The sequence below is a fragment of the Vulpes lagopus genome, chromosome 3 (genome assembly GCF_018345385.1).
Source record: "Vulpes lagopus strain Blue_001 chromosome 3, ASM1834538v1, whole genome shotgun sequence".
Taxonomy (NCBI): domain Eukaryota; kingdom Metazoa; phylum Chordata; class Mammalia; order Carnivora; family Canidae; genus Vulpes; species Vulpes lagopus.
This window is the reverse complement of record NC_054826.1, coordinates 142536808-142547972: the sequence shown is the minus strand read 5'-3', so window position 1 is coordinate 142547972 and position 11165 is coordinate 142536808. Positions and strand designations below refer to the sequence as shown.

Below are 11165 nucleotides of genomic sequence, written 5' to 3'. Positions count from 1 at the left end.
TGTCTATTTTTGCTTCTGTTGCTTATACTTTCGATGTTCTACCTAAGAAATCTTTGTCAAGACCAATGTCCAGAAACTTTTCTCCTATGTTTTCTTCTAGTAATTTTATAATTTCAGGTCTTATGTTTAAGTAAAATTATCTGTAGATAACATGGCCTTATATGCAGAAAACACTAGACTCCACACAAAAAAGACCTGTTAGAAACAACAAACCAATTCAGTAAAGTTGCAAGAGATAAAATCAGCTTACAAAAATTAGTTATAAGCCGCCAGCAGCCGGAGCCAGCGCGCCGAGGACCATGTTGCTCCCGAACATCCTGCTCACCGGTACCCCGGGGGTTGGAAAAACCACACTAGGCAAAGAACTTGCATCGGGATCAGGACTGAAATACATTAATGTGGGTGATTTAGCTCAAGAAGGGCAATTATATGATGGCTACGATGAAGAGTATGATTGCCCCATTTTAGATGAAGACAGAGTAGTTGATGAATTAGAAAACCAAATGAGTGAAGGTGGAGTTATTGTTGATTACCATGGTTGTGATTTCTTCCCTGAACGCTGGTTCCATATAGTTTTTGTGCTGCAAGCAGATAACAGTGTACTGTACAAAAGACTAGAAACAAGGGGTTATAATGAGAAGAAACTAAAAGACAATATTCAGTGTGAAATTTTTCAAGTTCTTTATGAGGAAGCATTAGCATCCTACAAAGAAGAAATAGTACATCAGCTGCCCAGCAATAAACCAGAAGATCTGGAAGATAACATCAATCAGATACTGAAGTGGATTGAGCAGTGGGTCAAGGATCATAGCTCCTGACTTATAAGACCAGCTACTTTACAACCACGGTTGTCATATCCCTGCCATATTGAATAAATTGTTCAGTTATCAGTAAAAAACAAAAACAAAAACAAAAAACAAAAACAAAAATTAGTTATATTTCTATATGCTAACAGCAAAACTACCTGAAAAGGAAATTTTTAAAAAATTCCATTTACACTAGGTCCAAAAATATAAAATACTTAGGAACAATCCTAGCCAAGGAGATGAAAGACTGTACACTGAAGACTACAAAATATTTGATGGAAGAAGTTAAAGAAGACACAAATAATAGAATGATATCCTGTGTTCATGAATGCCCATACCACCCAAACAGATCTCCATATTCAATACTCTCCCCAGGAAAATCCTAATGGTTTTTTTTTTTTTAGAGACAGAAAAAACAAACCTAGGAACCATAAAAGACCCAGAATAGCCAAAGTGATCTTAAGAAGAATAAAGCTGGAAGAATCATACTTTCTGATTTCAATGTACATTACAAATGTACAGCAGTTAAAATAGTATATAGTACTGTCATTAAGACCAACATATAGACTAGTGATACAAAATAGCCCAGAAATAAATCCACATATATGTGGGCAACTAATCTTCAACATGGGTGCCAAGAAAACCATGAGGAAGCCAGTCTCTTCAACAATGGTATTCAGAAAACTCAATGTCCTTTCTCTATTTTTAAATTGGGTTATATGTCTTCTTATTGAGTTGTGTGTTTATATATTCTGAATATCAATCCTTTATGAGATATATGATTTGCAGATATTTTCTCCCATTTTGTGGGTTGTACCATTTGCGGCAATTATGATTTTCTTAAGTTATACTGAAACTGCTATTGAGAAGATAATCAAGTTCTGATTACAGTCAACAGATATTTTAAAGTTGCCATTATTGACTTCCAACATAAAGCAAGACAAAGTCCTTACTTTCCAGAGTTTTCAAACTGAGGGGAAATCAGAAAATTACTTTTCGAAAGTTTTTTATTTTTTTAAAAGATTTTACTTATTTATTCATGAGAGACACAGAGAGAGAAAGGCAGACATGGGCAGAGAGAGAAGCAGGCTCCATGCAGGGAGCCTGATGTGGGACTCGATCTGGAGACTCCATGATCATGCCCTGGGCTGAAGGCAGATGCTCAACCGCTGAGCCACCCAGGCAACCCAGATGTCCACTGAATCTTTACAAGGATACAAAAACTCCAAAAAATGGTGACAGAAGGAAAGAAATGACACTATGGAGGCAAAACTTTGGTGTAGATGGCAGCAACCAGAATTTGTAAGGAGAGCTCTTGTATGATGGCATAAACTTAGAAAGATCTCAAAGCTTTAAAGAGCAAATAGGTATAGTTGAGCAATACAAGGGGAAAGAGGAAGGGAGACAGAGGCTTCCAGGAAAAGGAGATACCATATACAGGCTCATGGAGGCCCAAGAGAAAGAATGACCCTTTCGAGAAAAAATATGGAAATAGCTTCAAATGGCTGGAAAAATGAGAAGTGGAGTGCCTAACACACTCACAACCATTTCAAGTTCATTAACACACTCAAGTCCACCAATAGCCACCATATGTACCAAAAACAACCAGTTCAAATATATGATGGGAAAAATGAGTCTGTTCACAACAGCAATGGAAAAACATAAAACATTTCTGTTTAAATTTCCAAAAATGTACAAGCTATATGAAGAAACTCTAAAACTTCAATAAGTGACACAAAAGAACAAACTTGTTTTCAGAAAGGACAAACTTGTTTTTAGAAAGGACAATTCAATACCATAATGATGTCAATTCTATTTAAGCTATTTTATAAATTTAGCATTATCCCAGTAAAAATATCCGAATTTTTATTTGTTTGTTTAATTAATTAATCATTCATTCATTCATTCATTCAGTCATTCATTCATTCCTGAGAGACACAGAGAGAAAGGGGCAGAGACAGAGGCAGAGGGAGAAGCAGGGTTCCTGTGGGGAGCCCGAGGTCGGACTTGACCCCAGGGCGCTGGGATCATGACTTGAGGCAAAGGTTTAAAAAAAAAAAAGATTTATCTGAAGTTCACAGAAATTTTAAAAACCTATAAAATCTAAAGAATTAAGTGTACGATTAAGTCACACATCAGGTTTCCCGTGGGGATCCTGCTTCTCCCTCTGCTTATGTCTCTCTCTGTTTCTCTCTCGTGAATAAATAAATAAAATCTTAAAAAAAAAAAAAAGATGCAAAAGAGTAGTTGCAACTTGTATACACAGAATATCTCTGGAAAAGTATCCCTCCCTAAAATGTAGAGATGTTTACCACAAAATTCTGCAGAAGCTCTGTCATCTTTTAATCAATGTTTACTTTTGTTACCTGAATATCCTGTTACAGAAACGTAAGTCAGTGTAGGAAGGGATATAGAAAAGTGATAAGGATGTAGGCTTAAAATTATCTGGATTTGAACACTGCTTCACCACTAACTAGCTATGAGTCTTAGACAATATATTTGTTGTCATATCTAATGAGAGAAAACAAGAACACAACTCATTGAATTCTAGTGAGAAGGCATACAAAATTCTTCAGGAACTGACACATAGTAGGCATTCAACATATGTTGATAGCTTTCATCGTACTAGAAAACGGAGATGAGCAAATTAAACAGTGGTAGACTGTAGATACAATTTTTCTGTGAATAAAGGTGATCTGGGGTTTTCTGGAATAGATAAAACTTTGCTACTCAAAACGACACCAAGCAAAAGAGCAACAAAGTAAATTATGTGATGATGTGGATGTTCCTACACACGGAGCTATAATTAACCTTAGTCACATAAATACAAATGTAATACGGTTTGGAGACCCATATTTTTTGGTCTCTAGTTTTGCCAACAAATTCTAGTTTCAAATCGTGTTTTATGATATACAATAGTGAGGGATCCTGACATACAACTCGCACTTTTAATCCTATTTAATGACTTTTGCTTTCAATTCCTAAATTCTTCATCTTATTATTGTAATCATAGCATGGTCTTTCATCCCCATCTTATTTCCTCCTCTTTCATTTTGTTTTCCTTGATATGCGTTTTCCCATATTTTTTTTTTTAACATTTCTGGTTTATGTGTTACTTTTACAGGACAGAGTAAGATTTGGCCTTTGCATTAACCAGGGAGATGACTTTTTATATAGCTATTTATTGCTTTTACTCATTTAATTCCTTTTCAATACTTAGTTTAATATTATCTAAAAAATGTTTCTTTACCATTACCTGTTTTTTCAAGATCTCTTGCAACACATGCTTATTTTTACTTATTTATCTTATTTTTATTTTTTATGTTCTCATTTCACTTTTTAGACTTTTTAGTTTATAAAAGGCAACTACAGAATGTAAGAAGATATTTACAAATGACATATCTGATAAGAAGGGTTAGTATTCAAAATAAAGAACTTTGTAAAAACTCAACACCCTAAAAAATGAATAATTCAATTAAAAAATTAGCAGAAACTGTTGGTGGGAATGCACGCTGGTACAGCCACTCTGGAAAACTGTGTGCAGGTTCCTCAAGAAGTGAAAAACAGGGCTCCCTATAACCCAGCAACTGCACTACTGGGTATTTACCCCAAAGATACTGATGTAGTAAAACAACGGGACACCTGCACCCCAATGTTCATAACAATAATGTCCACAATATCCAAACTGTGTAAGGAGCCACAATGTCCTTTTATTCCCAGAGTACAGTGGTAATAATTTCTCCATATTTAAGAATATCTTTCTGTTGTCTTTATGCATAAGGATAACTTGCATTTAATCTTCATTTGTTACTACTTTTTATAATGCAAAGGTTTGCAGATATTTCCCTTTGTGTTCTGGCCACTGACATATGGATTATAGAATACACAGTATTTCTCTAAGTTGTTTGGCACTGAAATGGTATCTTTGTGGAATACACTTTAGCAACATTGATCTAATTAATTCACTCTACTCTAGTCACAACTACATTTGAATCATCTGCAGTTTATGTGTGAACCAAGCTGGTTTAAGTGCCATTATGGTTGATTCCATCAAAAAGTCCTAATTTTAAGTTTTGGACTAACTAGATTCTTCTGTGTCTAATTCTTGAAGATGACTAAATAAACTGCAGTAAGCATTTTCTAATATTTATTCTTTTTTTATTTTTGAGGAGTTAGAGGTTGGCTACAACTATGATATAGTAGAGAAATCAGAGCATCCAAATTAGAAATAACTTCACATGTATATACATATGTTCGTGTGTGTGTCTAGCAACTTGTGATGCTCTCTTAATGAGTTTTTAGAAAGATCTGCATTTGTGTCTAGAAACACTAGCAGTCACTATCAAGAGTGCAATGTCTGTGAAATATCTGTCCCAGACATGTCCCTGTGTGTGAATATGACTAGAAATGTTCATAGGATATTAAAATCAAGAAGAAAATGGAAGATTGATATTATCTTAATGAAGCTTATTTATAGTGAATTCTCTTGTTTTTGACTCTTAATTAATTTTCCTTTTTTTCTGTTTGATAATGCACATTGGTTTACAAGTTAAAAATCTCAGAGCCCTTTCTTTTCTTTCTTTCTTTTTTTTTTCATATTCTCCCTGAGACACAGCACAGAATCAGTCCTTATCAAGCACTCAACCAATTTGGTAGTAAACAGCATAGAATTTGTTGGTTTAATTATTTGGTTATTTGTTTTCCTTTTAGAAGGTATAAACAGATGGTAGCTTCATATTGTATGTGACATATGTTTATTATGCAAAAGATATTTCTAAATTTAGAGAAATGAAACACATAACTCTAGGACAAAATACCTTTTATTCATTCTTCTTTGTAATTTTATTTATTTATTTATTTATTTATTTATTTATTTATTTATTTATTTATTTTCTCTCCCCACACCCATAGCTTTTATCCTTCTTTTTTCTTCCTTTTTTTACTTTCAACCATTCTATTCTCCAACCAGTTTCCCCTCCCTCTGGCATTTTTTGCAATTGTTTTCTAAGTGTGAAATAAGGTCTCTCTCCTGCTGCAGCTGCTACTCCATCCCCTGCTGCACTAAATTGACACTTGGGCAAGCAATGGCTCTCGTCAGGCACTCTGAAGCTGCTACTTCCAGAAGTGTCGATTTAGTGCAGCAGGGGATGAGGTGCCAGCTGCAGAAGTAGGGCACAGAAAACCTCAACAAAAAGCTCTGCCTCCCCTTATTGTATGTGATATTTAGTAAGAGGAAGAGGAGGAAGATCACCAGGATCAGAGATTAAAAAGTGCAATAATAATAAGACCCTGGAACAGACACCAGAACTTAAAAACAAGCAGCTTTGTAACTATAGCTGATTTATGGAAGAACTAAAAGAAAAGTCTAAATTGAGGTTAACTTCCTTTTACTTGGCTTTAAAACTAGCTGAAAATACTGAAAAATCTGGATGTCTGATCCTTCTTGGATAACATGTATTCATTGGTCATGGTGATTTCCTTAGTCATCCCTAAAAGGACACAAACATCCTACTGACTCGATTGAGAAATGAACAGTCTGCAATGGGAAATGTGTGAAAGCTCTTAACTTTCCTTGGCAAGTCTTGCTTTTCATTTCCTGTTGACATAAATACCTACTCTGCTTAATTAAAAGTCCTCTGTGAACATTAACACTCCAGGCATCTCCGTTAACTGTAAACTCCATAGGGTAACCCTTCCACCAACTATAGTAAAGTGGAGCTATATGTAGGTGTACATATTCTAAACACAGAGAAAGAGGCTAATCTTTCAGGAATATCCTTACCTCTGTTCCTCTCTGTTAGTTCAGATAATTTTCTCTATTTGTGTGAACATAGTATCTTTTCTACCATGACCAATCATAGAATATAGGGGATGAATTCCAAAATGGTACGTGCAAGGTATTTTCATTGCATTTATTGGGATTTTTTTTTTTAAGCAACCATTTTAAAGAAAGGCTTGTTTCAAAAGTGACACTGCAGAGGGAAAAAATGCAAGTGTTACTTATACTGGATTTTGACCACTGTATTCATTATGCACTCTCAGAGGTCAATTGCTACGGTAATTTGCTTTTCATAAGAAATGCAAAATGAAAGTGTCTTTTGTGTCAGGGAGTTCTGATATTGCTCCTTTGGAAGGACCCAGTATCTAGGTCAGTTGGCTTCCTTAAACCTGAAATAAATGAGGGCTTTGATAATGTAGTATCACAACTGCAGGACGTAGATTAAAAAAGAAAGAGGCTTTTGCTGAGACAATTGGGAAAAAGAAAAACTTTCTACAAGGACTTATTCTTACCTTTTCACATTAGGAAAGACTCAGGATGATTTTACCAAAGTGTTCCTTCTCCTCTATGACTCTTTTATTTGTAAAATATTTTAAGTAGACAAAATTGGTCTTAACTACATTCTAATAGAGAATATAAAAGAAAACAGTGGCAGATTCATCCATCAATTTGGGAAAGTATAAGTGCATGATCTATGAACGGATAGGGTTAATTAGAAAATATTTCTTGAAACAGGTGGACTCTGAGAATGCTTTACACTTAAAAGAGCAAAAAGAGTTGGCCTCTGGAAGAAAAAATGCAGGTTGTGGAAGCTCTCAAAATCAAATGTGAGGGCACTGGCAAACTGTATGACTTCCTAGAAGAGGAGAGACAGGAAAGATAAATATCTGGCTGAGGTGGGGATAAGAAAAGACAGACACACTGATAACAGTCCCTAAAACTAGGCCTCAGAGCTAACCTGCTTTTTAGATGGTGAGGAACCCAATTCAACAGGAGAGATGTGGAAGAAGCAGATGTAAATCATAATCTAGGAGAATTATCTTAATTTTTCCACCTACTCATTAATATTGGTCTTCCTTAGGGATTCTATTCTTGGCCTTCTTTTCTTCTTACTCTACATCAAAGCATTTAACTTGCATTCCATGGATGGACCCCAGGGGATCTATCAGCCTCTTGAATTGTCCTTGAATTTTATAATGAGTTTTCCTAGCAAAGAAAGTGAATGGCCTCCTTCAGATGCTTAAAGGGGTCTGTGATCCCTAAACTTAATAATAGTATTTAACATGTGTTAAGTGCTTATTATATGCCAGGCAAAGTTCTAAGTGATTTGCAGTATTAATTCACTGAATCCTAAGAACATTAGGTATGAAGCACTACTACAGTTTCCATTTATAAACAAGACTACTGAGGCAAAAATAGGTTATTTATGTCTGAGGTCAGAAGCTAATAATGGGTGGAGCTGGAATTTGAACCCAAATATTATGGATTGAAAGCCATACTGGGTCACACAATATCATGTTGGTTTTACATTTAATTGCACTTCTATTTCTCCATAGGTATGTATCACATTTATTTTAGGAGCCACTTCTCTAAATAGACTTTCTAGAAAATCTCATCGAGAATTAGGGTTTCAGTTACCACCCCTTCTGGTAATTCTCACATTCATAACATCAGTCTCATGCTTGTTTATTAACTTGAGAACATTAATTCCAAAGTGTTACTGGACAGCTCCACTTGGCCATCCCACAGGTATGTCAAATTCAGCCTGCTTGACATTTACCTGACGATTCTCTTAACTTCTTCATAAGAATACTACTCTTTCTGTCTTCTTGAGATGCTGAAATAATGGCAACAACACATGGACCAATAATCTAGTTAAAAAGCTCTTTTCTCTCTTAATACTTTTATCCAAACAGCCATAGAATCTCCTGTTGAATCTACTTATTTAATAAGTCCTCTCCATTCTCTTTTCCACTGTGTCAATACAGGTTTTTAGGTCTTTCTTTCCTCCCTACTTTCCTCATTTCCTTTTTCCTCCTTCCCCTAGTTCTTCCTCCCCCCCTCCTTCTTCCTCTATGTACTCTCATTTTTATTATTACACTAACCTCTATCTTGCCTCAATCAACACATTTCCCAATGTGTTATCCAAACTAACCTCAGGGTGATCCATCTCTCCCTCCTTCCTTTCCTTCCTTCTTCTTTTCCTTTCTTCTTTTTCTTTTTCCTCTTTTCCTTTCTTCCTCCTTCCCTCCCTTCCTTCTCTCTCTCTCTCCTTCCTTCTCTTATTGAAATTTGAGAAATAACAAAATAGAAGAAAATAGCAATAACCCATACCTTTATCCCAAAAGAAATTGTTGTTAATATTTAGGCATATTTGCTTTTATTCTTTTCCTTTTTTATCACACTTTTTTTTAAAGGTTTTATTTATTTATTCATGAGAGACACAGAGAGAAAGAGGCAGAGACACAGGCAGAGGGAGAAGCAGGCTCCACGTGGGTAGCCCGATGTGGGACTTGATCCCAGGTCCCCAGGATCACACCCTGAGCTTAAGGCAGCGCTAAACCGCTGAGCCACCCAGGCTGCCCAATTCTTTCCCTTTTTTGTATAGACATTGCTTCGGTTGTTCGCCACTCAATTACTTCCTGCCATTCATTGGTACAATTCTGGCTATCTTTAGCCTTTCTTCAGACTTTGCCTGCTTTTATAATTTCCTTTTAAAGAATCCACTTATTAACATATTAATTGTTTAAAATAATATTTTGGAATTTCCAAATGCATGAAGATTTGGGTAGGAGACTAAAACAACATATATTTTTATTTATTTTTTTATTTATTTATTTTTTTTTAAAGAAAGCTTTTTTTTTTTTTTAATTTTTATTTATTTTTGATAGTCACAGAGAGAGAGAGAGGCAGAGACATAGGCAGAGGGAGAAGCAGGCTCCATGCACCGGGAGCCCGACGTGGGATTCAATCCCGGGTCTCCAGGATCGCGCCCTGGGCCAAAGGCAGGCGCTAAACCACTGCGCCACCCAGGGATCCCAACATATATTTTTAGATCACAGTTTCTACGAGTCAGAATCGAGGGAGGCATGGCTCAACAACGTCCTCTGCAAGATCACAAAATGACACTTGACTAGGAAACGATGCACTTCCAAATTCTTTGTGGCATCATTCAGGTCCCTGCAGGCTGGAGGACTAAGTCCACAATCCCCTGCTTGCTGTCAGCTGGAGGTCCCCTCAGTTCTTTGTCATGTGGCTCTCTCCATAGGGAAGCTTATCATTTGGCAGCTTGCTTCTTCAAAGCCAGCAAGGGGGAGAAACTCAGTGTAAGATACTGGTTGCAATCTTATGCAACATAATCAAGTACTTCCTGTCATTTTGCCATACTTTATTGGCCAGAAGCAACTCACAAGTCCCATTCCCCCCTCAAGGGAAGGAGACCACACAAGGACATGAACACCAGGAGGCAAGGATCATGTAGGACCACATGAGAGTCCACATATTTATATTTATGCAAATTACATATTTATGCAAATGACAATCCCTGTAAGCAAAACCTCCTGAGAATTTCTCTCCAGGTTCTCTTCATCTTCTTGCTTAAGGAAAACCTGACTTTTCCCTGGGACACTGATTCCCTTTCCCTTTCCCATATAGTGGCAACTGTTTTCTTTTTGACATTTTTAATTTATTCAAGACAGAAAGTGAGAAAGTGAGCCAGAGTATGAGCAGGAGGGAGGGTTGGAGAGAGAGGGATAAGCAGACTCCCCACTGAGCAGGGAGCCTGATGTGGGTCTTGATCCCTGGATCCTAGGATCATGACCTGAGCAGATGCTTAACCAAATGAACCAGCCAGGTGCCCCTGTGTTTTTAACCATAAACTTCCTAGACTGTGCTTGGAGGTGAGTGAGGTAAGTGTCCTCCTACTCAATGGATCATTCCCCCCTCTCTCTCTCTACTAACCTGTAGCTTTTAAATCCTGTTATCCAGTACCCCTCATTTTTGCTCTCATCCCCTTCATTTTTTCACCATTTGCTCCTGGCAGTCACTCCAGTACCACTTCTGTCTTAACTGTAGGTGCTCATAATGTACATGTAGATGATCTTCCTAACACCCTGACCTCTCAGCTCCCTAACTTCTCCAAGGATCTTGTCTTACCCTAACTCAGCCACTTACACCCAAGAGCATAATCACAGGAGACTTATCAAACCTGGCAACTTCATTATATTCACAATTTCAAACATCTCACACTCTGAATACCACCTCATATTTCCATATATCCTTGTAGTACTCTAACTCTAGAAATTATTCAATCTACATATATCCACTCTTGCCCATCCTTACCAAGCTTAAAACCCTGGCCAATCATCATAATCATTCCCAATCCCATACTCTCCTCTTCCTTTGTTGTACTTTCTGGGCTGAACCACAATCCTGATTGAAGCCTGCTCTCTACCTACTGCATATCAGCACCCATGCAGTTGAATGTGGGTCGGGAAAAACACAGTATCATTGCTTAGTTTCACTTTAATTTCATCTCTGTGAACCTGCAACAGGTCCATAGTTCTGCCCAGAAATCCCAC

The 11165-nt window shown here is 36.8% G+C and overlaps 1 protein-coding gene across 1 annotated transcript; it reads left to right on the top strand.

Annotated features, from left to right (window-relative positions):
- Positions 1–281: 281 nt before the first annotated feature.
- Positions 282–890, top strand: LOC121487790 (adenylate kinase isoenzyme 6-like). Its single transcript, XM_041749800.1, has one exon. It carries the CDS (start codon positions 300–302, stop codon positions 816–818), a length of 519 nt encoding a protein of 172 aa, XP_041605734.1. The 5' UTR covers positions 282–299; the 3' UTR covers positions 819–890.
- Positions 891–11165: the final 10275 nt, after the last annotated feature.